Source organism: Hippopotamus amphibius, chromosome 5 (assembly GCF_030028045.1).
Source record: "Hippopotamus amphibius kiboko isolate mHipAmp2 chromosome 5, mHipAmp2.hap2, whole genome shotgun sequence".
NCBI lineage: Eukaryota > Metazoa > Chordata > Mammalia > Artiodactyla > Hippopotamidae > Hippopotamus > Hippopotamus amphibius.
The window spans coordinates 35,247,812-35,261,415 of NC_080190.1; the positions used below are offsets into that span (position 1 = coordinate 35,247,812).

Consider the following 13,604-nt stretch of genomic DNA (forward strand, 5'->3'; position numbering starts at 1 on the left):
GGATGGAAGATGCCTTAGAGGACTGGGGCAGGGAGGGTGGGGGGGAGTCAAGGAAGGGAGGGAATACGGGGATATGTGTATAAAAACAGATGATTGAACCTGGTGTACCCTCAAAAAAATTAAAAAAAAAAAAAAGAAATACACAAATAAGGCTCAAAAAAAAAAAATCAGTGGGGTATGACTAAAATTATATTCAGAATATCAATAGCTTTAAATGATTTCATTATTTAAAAGAAAGAAATAATAACAAAATGAATAAACTTAGATCAAACTCAAAAAGCTAAATGAAAGCAAGAAAATAAATCCAAGGCAATATTTAAAAAAAAAAAAAGAAAAGAAGAGAAAAAAGAGCTAATCTTTAAAAAATTAATCAGATGGACTGCATTAAAATTAAGAACTTCTATTCACCCAAATCCAACATTAAGAGAGTAAAAAAGCAAATCACAGAAAGAAAATATTTGCAATACGTATTTCTGACAAAAGATATATAAACCAGAATAAAGAATTCCTACAAATAAAGTTGAGAACAAAGTCAAGCAACCCCCAAACAGAATTTCAAAAGGTCAATAAAAATAAAAAACTATATAGTTCATATGTGTTAATCAATGCTTTTTAACACAAATTCAATGCAATGTTACTTCATCCCCATCAGAGTGACTAAAATGAGGATGGCAAGTACCAAATGGACAGGATGGAGAGCCACTGGAACTGTTGGTAAGAATATATATTAGTATAACCATTTTGGAAAACTGCTTGTCAGCATTCACCAGAGTTGTACATATGCTCACCCTATGGCCAAGCAACTCTATTTCCTGGTATATACCAAACAGAAATGCACGCGTGTGTTCATGAAAAGACATCTACTAGAGAGTCACAGCACACCATACGTAACAAGCCTGAATCAGAAATCACGTAAATGTCTTTCAATAGTTGACTGAATACATAAATGCAGCGTGTACACACAGCAACGGAAGAAAGGAATACAAAAGGCAAATGCAAAATATATCAAAGGAAATACCCAATGGAACATGAAAAGTTCACACCAATAATATCTATAGCTTCAAAACCACAGGAACTCAAAGAGGAGATTGGAAGGCAAAAGTAAAATTAAAAATGAACTAGCAGAACTAGCAGTAGAATGAAAAAAAAATGGAATTGAATCTAAAAGCAATATAATTGATGAAATCTACATTAAACTATACTCAAATAGAATAAGCAAGTGAACTGCAACAAGGGACATAGTCCACAGTCTTGAGGAAGTTAAAACAAAGTGGAAAAGGATAAATATAAAAAGTATATACAGAACATAATAGAAATAAATGGCAAGATGACAATATATACATATTTGGTATTCCCAGTGTATTAGAAAAACGTACAATGATACAATGAAAAAAAAAACTTTCCTGAAATTAAAAACAAAAAAGAATTCTATGGATCATAAGTATAACCCATAACAAGGAAAAAAATAGATGCAGAGTGGTCAACACCCAGACATTCAGACCATGTTACTAAAATATGAAGAATTAAGAATCATGTGAACATCTATGCAGAAAAATCAAGTCACCTGAGAGGGAGAAATACCTTAATGCCGAAGACATGGAGCAATTTCCTCCAATTTCTGAGAAAAAGAAAGTGTGACCCAAGACCTTTATACTCTGCCAGGTTGACTTTCAAAACTAAATGTAACAGGGACTTCCCCGGTGGTGCAGTGGTTGAGAATCCGCCTACCAATGCAGGGGGAACAGGTTCGATCCTTGGTCTGGGAAGATCCCACATGCCTCAGAGCAACTAAGCCTGTGTGACACAACTACTGCGCCTGCGTTCTAGAACTCACAAGCCACAACTACTGAGCCCATGTGCTGCAACTACTGAAGCCTGTGCGCCTAGAGCCCCTGCTGCGCAAGAGAAGCCACAGCAATGAGAAACCAGTGCAACGCAATGAAGAGTAGCCCCTGCCCGCCACAACTAGAGGAAGCCTGAACACAGCAACAAAGACCCAACGCAAGCCAAAAAATAATAATTAAAAAAAAAAAAAAAAACTAAATGTAACAAACAGAGCTTCTTAGTAGGCATGTACTTAGCTTAGACTCTCTGGGAAAAACTACCAGATGACACAAATCTAGCTAATCAAGAGTCAAAATAAAATACACAGGAATGGACAAACCATGGTAAAAAGACTGAGGTTAAGTATCAGGCCCATTTAAAGGTAGAATTAGGAATAAACAATTGTGCCTCTTTGGTCTTGGCCACAGAAGAGAAATGACAAAGGGAACATTGTCATTTGGAAAGCATCATGAGACACAGACTGTGGCTCGAAGGCTTCCCACCTTCAGAAGCCGACCTGTGACCAACGTGACTGCCCTGCCAGGCAGAAGAGGAAGCGTGACTGGAGTGCCCAGGCTGAAGACAGAACATCACTGGGGCTGGGCGAGTGAGGCACCTACAGATTGTGTGCTGAAGATTAAGGCACAGATTCTGGGGAGAACACCACCAAACCCAAGAGAGCCACTGGGGCAGCATCCAGTTCATCTTAGGGATTTCAAGCATTAGTCATGCAATAAATGCTCTGGTTTAAAAAAAGAAAAATACACGATTGTGGAAATTATAGAGCAAAATGAATTTTAAAAATACTGATAACAGTAAAAAAATACAAATGATTAATAAATACCTTACCAAACAGAGGTGGAGATGTGGGAAGCAGTATAAGTATTATAATTGCTTCATGTTTCATAACAGGGGGTTTATAGATGGTGTAAAGCTGACACATATAGTCTAAAATCAAACATCTAAATGCTCAGTTATAACTTTTCATACTTTTCCATAATCACTGGTTATTGATTTTAGCATTCTCTTTAAGAACGAATATCTCTTGTGGTAAGCACAGAGTTCTCTTAAGTTCTATAGTCCCTTCCCTTAAAAAATGTTCCTTCTGTTAAATTCAAGTAAAATTAACATTTTTGTTTAAGATCATTGGAACACCACTCCGCAGTGAAAAGGAATGAATCACTGCTGACTCATTCATTCAATATGAACAAATCACAAAATTATTTTTCTATATAAAAGAAGCCAGCACAAAAGAGTAATTATTGCATGGTTTATATAAAACCTAGTTTATATAAAAATCTAGAAGATTCAAACTAATCTATAGTGACTAAACACATCTCAGTGGTTGCTTCAGGCTGGGAGGGGAAAGAGGCATAGACTGCCGGGGGCACGAGGGATCCTTTGGGATGATGGAAGTGTTCTGTATCTTGAGTGTGATGGTTCCCAGGTGTATGAATAGAATTTACAGAATTTTTATGAATTACACATTAAAGGAATGCCATTTATTGTACATATATTACACTTCAATAAACTTAATTTTTAAAAAAATAACTCTAACCAAAAAAATAGCTTGGATAGTAAGATCCCATTTTTCTAAAATTGTTTCTATCCATCCTGCCTATATATATTCACAGCGGGCTACAATGAAGTTCATTAAATATTAATGAAATGTCTATTTCTGAATGGTAGGGTTTAAGATGATTTCTTAATATTTATCTTTGGAATGTTTCCTATTGCTTGAATTTTTATAGTGAGCATGTGTAATTTTTACAACCACTATTATCATTAATTTAAAATATAGATAAGTCTATAATATTCCATTTATTCTTCTGGGGAATTGTGCTGGAAACATGATGTAGAGACAGGTGCACAGAACAAGAGAGGAGGCCTCTGTCCCAGCCCCACTCCAGTGCTCAGCTGGTTTCACCTGCCTGCAGACAGAGTCTAACTTTGCTCCCCCTTTACCAATAACATGCCATTTTTGTTCTCCTAGTGCCATGAAAATGGCCATAAAAATATAAATTCTGTGTAGCACACCAAAATAGAAATGGCTCCAATTCATCCTGATGAGGGCTCTCAGGAGAGGTGAGTTCTAGTCTTCAATGTGGTATGGGCAACACCCATAAGAAAAGACTGCCAACATGTTTGTGGCTTGCTGGTGACGATACACAAGATGTTTAATTTCTTCTTCATTCCTTCTTTGTATACCATGTGGTCCATATGAAAAAGCATAAAGTTCATGAACAAGTGTTTTGAATAATAAAAATATTCTGTTATTTATGCTGAGCAATGCATTTTGTCATTCCAACAGTACATTGTAGTATTAAAGTTTATATTCTGACAAATTTGGCTAACAAGGCTTTTCCACCTGTTCGTCAGGTTAAAGGGTGGATTTCTGACTAGTTTAGAGTACAGATGGTTCTGTCCTCAAAGCAGGGAATCCAGCTCTACTGGGACATAAAGATATTTTAGTTCAAAGCCTGATAACATACAAAACAAAATGAGCAATGTCCACAATATGACAAAATTGCTAGATAAATCCTAAGGATTTCTCTTACGTAAAAACAAAGTTTTAAGTGTAAATATTTTCTTTATACAATAAATAAATGAAAACTGTATTGTGTTTCAAAAATGTGAAAAGAATATCTGATGGTTAAAATTTCTTTTTTTTTTCAGCATTCAATTTACCTGATCATAAAAAGCTCTGTGATTGCATTTATTGCCTAACGACTCTATTTACAACCCTTAAAAGTTTGCAATTAGCAGGTCGCATAGCATTGTGGACAGGTCCTTGCCAAGGTGGTATGGATTACTCAGATGCACTGTTCCTTTTTAGAAAGAATAAGCAGCCCTTATATAGCCCTCAAAACCAGTTCAGACTGCAGAGTAAATAACATTAAAAAAATTAAGATGGAAAACAACAACTCTATTATAAACTCTCAAATCCCAGCAAAGGAAAAATATATGAGCTACTAGGAGCCTTCCAAAGTTAAGCATTTAAATATTTGGCTGTAAAGGTTTTAACATTTATTTTGCATGAGTAGGTAAATGTAAAATTAAATAATAAATTTTTTAAGAAATTATTTTTGATACTACCTGCCTGTGGTATATGTGATCAGTGGGATGTATGGAAAATTCTTACCCAAAAATATAAGACTGTCCCAACCAATAAAACAAAGACTCATAACAAATTGGGTAATAACAATTTACTCTTATCATCCTGAACTACTTTCAATTCTACTCTTTCTAATTCTTATAGAACAGATATCATCATCCTTTTTTTATGATCCTACTGCAGGGACAGGCCCTGGCTACACATGAGAATTATGAAAATTCTTATGAAAAATGCAGATTCCTGGATCCAATCCCCAGGGAGCCCAGTAAGCCAAGATGAAGCCCAGGATATGTTTTTAAAAGCCTGCCACCCCTGTGAAATCAATGATTCTGACAAAGTTGGTCTGTGTCCCCATTTGGATGCTGCATTAATCACAGGCTACTAAAAACATTTAAATCATGTGTTTGTTTTCTTTTTCCACTTTTCTCCCTGGTTGCTCTGTCTTACAAGTTTTCCCACTTGGCTTTTGATTACCTAGAGGAATGTAGTGTTATCTTTCTAAACTTGGACGTATTTCCATGTACCACTCCCCTGAGCCTTTAATAAATGATTATTATCAAAACTAAAAAAAGCTCCACTCTCCTGAGGGCTTATTTATACTAATGAGCTGTGTTGTTCTAGACAGTTTCTCTGTTGAGACAAAACAGTGTTTCCCCTTGATCTAATAACGATTCATTCTGGGTTTGAATTTTCTCAAGAGATTTTTTTTAAGCATAACTAGATTATATTCACAACTGTTCGCACAAGCCTATATACCCCTTAAAATCGATAAAAGGAAGAATGACTGCCTTCTTCGGAATGTTAGTGGTACATGATACTGTGTAAATCAAAATGAATTCAAGACCAATCTTAAGCCACTTCCTGTGAAAAGCTTCCTGATCCCGCCCCTCTTCTCCCCATGCCCCGCCCACTCCTGAATGTGTCATTTCCCTCTGGAACTCTTGGGAGATTTACTCAGTGCCTCTAATGGCAATTGTCTGATCTGTCTTACAGCCTGATTTCATGCCTACCCCCAACCACCAAAGTCAAAGACACACACAATGCCTTACAGTGTATGTGCCGTGAATAAGAAAATCAGTGGCTGTGTAGCCTCCTTTTCTCTTTACCTTTATACATACCTTAGGGTGCACAGAGCCCTCTCACATCTACCATAAGCTTTTTCTTCTTTCTCCACAGACACACAGAGATTCTGTGACTTTCTATGGCTCTTTCCTCCTCTATCTCAGCTGCTTCCAACTTGGTTGTTCAGAAACTATTGCAGTGTAGCAACTTCTATCAATTAACTTCAATAAGAGTATATACTGTCAATGCCAGAACTCAAGGCCATCCTCCTTCTAAGAATTTTCTGTGGGTTAGTGCTTTCATGCAGAGCTTGTGAGCTCCCCTAGAGAGAGCCACGTACCTCATCCTGCAGGAGAGTCTTACTGTACTCCAGGTGGTGCCTCTCCAAGATGGAAGATCCATGCAGCCTTGCCAATGGAGATGTGGATCTAGGAGGAAAGGATAATTTTAGCTATTTAAAGATTATACATGAGGTCACACATGACCTTTCCAATCTTTACAATCTGAGGATTTTTTTTTCCATTTCTTCCCTCTCCTCTAATGTCTGTGAAACAGTCAGAAGTAACATATTGGAAAAGAATTTTTAGATTTAGAACAGAAGAATATGCTCTTTTTAAAAAATTCTTAAAATAAAACAACAAAAAAAACCCTAATTTGTTAAATGCCTAACATGATTGAATTGTTTAAACTATGAAGTTTGGTTCACTCCATGAATCCAAAATCGTTAACTTCCCTGGAGCTTATGGAGGTTACTATGACATAGAAAATGTAGCATATTTGTTGAAGCCCAAAGTTTATTTGCATAGAAAGTATTTATTAAGAATTCCAGGAACCGGGCTTCCTAGGTGGCGCAGTGGTTAAGAATCCGCCTGCCAATGCAGGGGACACGGGTTCGATCTCTGCTCCAGGAAGATCCCACATGCTGCAGAGCAACTAAGCCCATGCACCACAACTATTGAGCCTGTGCTCTAGAGCCCATGAGCCACAACTACTGAGCCCATGTGCTGCAACTACTGAAGCCCATGCGCCTAGAGCCCGTGCTCCACAACAAGAGAAGCCATGGCAATGAGGAGCCTGCACACCACAATGAAGAGTATCCCCCACTCACCACAACTAAAAGACCCAACACAGCCAATAAAATAAAAAAATAAAAAATAAAAGAATTCCAGGATCCAAAATGAAAATGATGATAAATTAACATTTCTTTTCTTCTCCAAGACAGTAACATAAATTTAAATTTCCTGTTTGTTAGTGGTGAGGTCACAGCTTTATGTAAGTGGGGTCTTTGGTACCCTGTCTTTCTACAATTGTTCCTGTTCAAGGAAGGGGAAGCAACATTGAAAATAAAAAGGTGTGCACAGGGAACTCTGCTCAATATTCTATAATAACCTAAATGGGAAAAGAACTTGAAAAAGGATACATGTACATCTATAACTGAATCACTTTGCTGTACACCTGAAACACAACATTGTTAATCAACTATACTCCAATGTAAAACAAAAATTAAAAAAAAAAAAGGTGAAAAGAAGAAAAGATGGAGAGAAGCTGAGGTGAAAGCCTACATGGATAATATGAAGACTTTGTTATAGAAATGTGGAATAAATAATCTTAAGGAAGGGAGAAATCAGAAATATGGGTGGCAGCCTTAGTGGAGTTTCATTTAATTTCAGAAAGAACAGAAATTTAGGGAGGAGATGAGTCATTAAAAGGTCAATAACAGGCCCGGTAAACCAAGTACTCTAGTTGGGGAATAATCAGACCATGTCCGATCCATATTATAATTGATCATAATTTTAATACATATTCAAATACCTTCACGGTGTCAGCACTGGAGACTGAAACAAATAAATAAAGCTCAATTTCAATGAGAAATGGGTGGTATCTTAATTCCTTAAGGTTTAAAAACATCACTCAAAAAAGGTTACTGGGGAGGTTAATATTCAACAGTCTCAAAATACACCTCACAGAGTACATATTAATCCAAAGGAGAAAATGTACCTTTGCATGAAGAGATCTGCTGAATATTATCCATAAATAGTTTAACTTAACCTTGTAATTAATGAAACAAATTGATATCATGAGTCTCCTGATGCAATGCACTAAGGACACAACATCACCTATATAGAATTCCTGCCAAAAATGTTTACCCTGAATCTAGTTATCAGAAAACAACTGGACAGATCCAAATTGAGGGATATTATGCAAAACAACTGGTCTGGACTCTTCAAAAATGTCAACATCCTGAAAGACACAAAAACGTTAAACAACAACTTCAGATTAAAGGAAACTAAAGATATTTGACAACTAAAGGCATTGTGTGATCCTTGATTAGACCCCAAATCAAAGAAAAAAAAAGATATACAGGACATTATTGGGAAAATTGAAATAAACATTCTATATTAAATAATAGTATTGTACCAATGTTAAATTTCTTGAGAGTGATCTTCATAGTGTGTTTACACAAACAAATGTCCCCTACATTCTTAGGAAATACATGCTGAAATATTTTTTGGTGTGAAATGTCATGAGGCTTGCAACTATCTTGCAAATGGTTCAGTAAAAACAATTATTTTACAAACACACACACACACATACACATATCTGTTAACTCAGTTGAAGGAATTTGTGGACCAGGGGGTGGTGGGTGGGTGTGGGGGTCCATTGTCAGTATATTCTGGGGGATTTTGCAGTGGTGAAGATGATTGAAGACAGGATACAAGTAAATTTTATCCTAAAATTTAAGAAGTAGAAAATGGTACAATCTGTAGATGAAAGAACAGGGAGATTGACATTAATCTCTAAAATAGTTTAAACTGCTTCAGTCTGCAAGCACTCACAGAGTAATCACTAGGAAATTCCAGAGAAAGTTTAGAAAGATAAAATGATGCTGAATTGATGTTATGAACCTGTTTGTGATAGGGTTTGTGAGAAAGGCCAGGAACAGTGTGTGTCTGGATTTCAGCAAGGCAACTGAGAAGACTCTTCAAGATATGTTCTGTACAAGTTGGAATATTGAGTGTGGACAAATACTGGACAGCAGCATCCAATGAGTGTTGCTTAATTAACTGCCTTCAGCCTCAGGGATATAGCCCTGAGTCTCAGAACTCTGCCCTTGGTTTTGTCCTGATACACAATTTTATCAATGACTTGACTGCATATTGATGCAAATCATGACTATCTAATTTTCAGATGATAAAAAATCTGGAAAAAATTATCCTTTGGCTGACAGACTGTGATTTAAAAGACAATTTCAATTAAGAGTGGAATAAAGAATCAGATTAACACAGCAAAGAAAACCATAAGCAAAACGAAAAGACAACCTACAGAATGGGAGAAAATATTTGCAAACAATGCAGTCACCAAGGGATTAATTTCCAATATACAAACAGCTCATACAGCTCAATATAAAAAACAAAGCAAAACAAACAAACCCACAACCCAATCAAAAAACTGGCAGAAGACCTAAACAGACATCTCTCTGAAGAAGACACACAGATGACAACAGGCACATGAAAAGAGGCTTAACATTGCTAATTATTAGAGAAATGCAAATCAAAACTACAGTACGGTATCACCTCATACCAGTGAGAATGGCCATCATTTAAAAGTCTACAAATAATAAATGCTGGAGAGGATGTGGAGAAAAGGAAACCCTCCTACACTGTTGGTGGGAATGGAAATTGGTGCCGTCACTGTGAAAAAACAGTATGGAGCATGGAGGTTTCTTAAAAAACTAAAAATAAAGTTTCTATATGATCCAGCAATCCTACTCCTGGGCATATATCTGGAAAAGACAGAAACTCTAATTCAAAAAGATAAACACAACCCAACGTTTGTAGCAGTACTATTTACAGTAGCCAAGACAGGGAAACAACCTAAATGTCCATCAACAGAAGAATGGATAAAGAAGATGTGGTACACATACAATGGGCTGGCCAAAAAGTTCATCTTACAGAAAAACCCTAATGAACTTTTTGGCCAACCCAATACAATGGAATATTACTGAGCCATAAAAAAGAATGAAATAATGCTATTTTCAGCAACATGGATGGACCTAGAGATTATCATATTAAGTGAAGTAAGTCAAAAAGAGAAAGACAAATATTATATATCACTTATACGTAGAATCTAAAAAAAAGGATACAAATGAACTTCTTTACAAAACAGAAATAGACTCACAGACATAGAAAACAAACTTATGGTTACCGAAGGGGAAAGAGGTAGGAGGGATAAATGAGGAGTTTGGGATTAACATATACATACTACTATATATAAAATAACCAAGGACCTACTATATAGCACAAGGAACTGTATTCAATATCTTGTAATAACTTTTAATGGGAAAGAACCTGAAAAAGATACATTATATATATATAAATATACATGTAACTGAATCACTTTGCTGTACACCTGAAACTAACACAACATTGTAAATCAACTTCATTTTTAAAAAAGAATCAAATTAAGAAGATGAAATTTACTTAGAATTAAATGTAAGGTACTTCAGATCATGTTTAGATTATTATGTCAAACCCCAAGACCCACATTTAAGAACAACATAAAAACAGTGGAGTGGGTTCACAGAAGAATAACAGATAAAATTATATGTATAGACAGTATTAAATTAGAAATGATTAAAACAAAACTTGGCATATACAATCAGGAAAAGAAGAGGAGGAAATAATAATTCTCTTTAATATATGAAGGAATAGCCTGTGGATCAGAAATTATACACATTTCACAGCTTCAGAGACCTGAACTAGGACAAACAGAAATTATAAGGAGACCAATTTCAATTCAAAATCATGAAGAACATTCAGCCATTAGAATCACCTAAAAATCTAAGAGTCTGCCTTGTGAGCCATTATAGAAAAGAATGGAATGCAGACTAGAGAACTCAGGAAGAAATACAGTTAGAGGAGAGGCCTGCGTTGAATGGGGGGGGAATGAGATAAATGCTAAAATTCCTCAGATTTTTTCTGATAACCGCATCTCTTCAGAGACAAAAAGGAGGTGAGTAAAGGAGACTGAAAGATGAGAGAATTGAAAAACTAAGAAAAGGGGGATGAAAGAACAAAGAAATCTATGGCCCTATAAAAGAATGAAGCAGAAAACAAAATGGCCAGAAAAGTGAACAAAGAGAACAAAAGAACTCAAGGGAATAATAAAAATTTGAAAATAGCAAGGTTTCTAGGGAATTCCAAAAGGCTTAGTCTAAAGCTGGGAGATAAGGATGGAAACCAGAGCCAAGGGGGTTAGACATTTTGGAGACAACTAATCAGACCAAGGACACAAGGTCTGGCCAGAAGGCTGTGTCCCAACAGCTTCAGCTTACACTGCACAGTAGCCTGATTGGTACCATCAAGATGAGAATAATAATTCAGTCTTATTCAAACTTCTGTTAACTGCATTCGCCAACATAATGTCTCCAGATCTTCGTGGACTCCTAAGCAATTCCCCCAGCACAATCAGGGCACATAAAGAGATTCATCAAGAATCACTATGGTGACTTCCCTGGTGTCACAGTGGTTAAGAATCCACCTGCCAATGCAGGGGACACGGGTTCAAGCCCTGGTCCAGGAAGATCCCACACGCTGCAGAGCAACTAAGCCCGTGCACAATTACTGAGCCTGTGCTCTGGAGCCTGCAAGCCACAACTATTGAGCCCATGTGCCACAACTACTGAAGCCCACACACCTAGAGCCCGTTCTCCACAATAAGAGAAGTCACCACAATGAGAAGCCCGCGCACCGCAGCTAGAGAAAGCCCATGTGCAGCTATGAAGACCCAACACAGCCAATTAAAAAAAAAATCACTATGGAGGACAGGGTGCAACACTTGATCATGGCAGCTTAGCGGAGCTACCAGAACCATGTACACCTGTGCTAAGGCACCTGCAGTTGGGAACCTCTCACGTGGGTCCCAGTGCTCCCATCACCACATGTTCCTGCTGTCCAGTTCACGGAGAGAAATGGAAGAAGGTCAGCACGCCCATCGCTGATGAACAGAGGGACCCACGCAGACTCCCAACACCAGGCCAAAGCAGAAGTCTGGGATGTGGCCCCATCCTTTCTGCAAACCTGGAGACGAGGTGCCATATCCAATTTGGCTACTTCTTTTCATCTACAGCAAGCTAGATTTGATTGTTTTGAGCTGGTTTCTTCATCAGTAAAAGAGGGGACTAATAGTGCCTCCCACATGGGAGGGCTGTGAGGATTAAAAGAGGCCACGGGATCAAGTTGTCAGCCTAGTCCCTAGCACACAAGAAGTGCTCAATAAATGTTTGTTCCTTTGGAAGTGAATTGGCTAAAGCAGTTAGGAGGGAGGAAGAGAGTTCAGTCACTGTCAGGAAACCTGCATTCAGGAATGTGGAACAGTCAGCGCGGGCTGGAGCTCTCGGGAGGAAGATGTCTGCCTGACCAAACCCAGAGTGGGGATCTCCTTTTGAAGGAAAAGCCTGATTGGTAGAGTTGCTGAAGGTGAAAAGTCACTGCTCACAAGGTGATTTTCATTCATTGAGTGAAATTCTTGAGCATCTACTATGAAGTTTCACATATACAATTTCATGTGATTCTCATAGCAGTCTTTAAGAGGTCACTATTGTACTCATTTCACAGTTAAGAAACTGAATCTCAAATAGATAAAGTGATTTGCCCAAGGTCCCTCAACCAGGAAGTATTTGGATCCCACAAACCCAGACTTCAAAGCTCATTCTCTCTAAAATGTCTTACTTCCTCTGGTACTTCTGGAGAGAGGTAGGTCATATGTCAGAGATGAGGATACAGTGTGGCCAAGGCAGACAGAGCTTCCTAAATGTCACTGTCAAGGAGCTAGGCTGGCCATGGCGTCGATGATGAACTTTGAAAAGTGCCAATGACATAATAACAGTAATGACAATAATACCTAATCATTATTAACTGCAGAAAGCCAACCGTGAGCTGAGTGTTTTATAGGCACTAGTCTCATCTAATCTTCACAATGATCTTAAGTGTTAGGTACTGTTATTATAATTCCTGTTTTCTCAGTGAGGAACTCGAAGCTTAGAAAATTTAAACAACTTGTGAACCCAGTGAATCCAAATCTGAGCTGAGAGGCTGCACCCTTATAATTGCACTTCCTTTTTTGGGAAAGAGAGGAAGATGGTGATGATGTTAAGATGCAACGTCAGCTGAAGGTCAGTTAGCAGAAGCATAAGGACCAGGGACGTGAGAGGTAGTGAGCCCAGGAAGAAATGGTCTCTAGCTTGAGGTAGGGGCTGCTACCCAGGTGTGTACAGGTGCAAGCCAAAGATCAATGCACTTTAATGTATGAATTCAATACTTTGATGAAACAAAGGTGAAAAAGGGAGTGAAGGAGTTTACAAATAAGATGGGGGCACCAGAAAACGTCAGTGTGGCCGCATGTGTTCACTTACTTCATCTGATACAAATTATTGGTGCCTCTGTGGTCAATGTCATGGCAGAAGGCAGCAGCAAGCATGGCAAAGGCTTCAAGATCCGTGTAGTATTTCTTCAGTCTTCCTGTCTAAAAAAATAAACATATATATTTACCTGGATTAATGCACCTCCGCAGCACATGCAATGAGGCCTGCCTGCAATGCAGA

General features: G+C 37.7%; 1 protein-coding gene across 1 annotated transcript in view; it reads right to left on the minus strand.

The window, feature by feature from the left end:
• Positions 1-13,604, minus strand: part of PDE6C (phosphodiesterase 6C) — a 61,737-nt gene that overhangs the window by 17,948 nt on the left and 30,185 nt on the right. The window contains exons 14-15 of the mRNA XM_057735387.1: positions 13,416-13,525; positions 6,342-6,429 (exon numbers count right to left, since the gene is read on the minus strand). Of these exons, the coding sequence (XP_057591370.1) occupies positions 6,342-6,429; positions 13,416-13,525 (198 nt within the window). The remainder of the gene's footprint in view (positions 1-6,341; positions 6,430-13,415; positions 13,526-13,604) is intronic.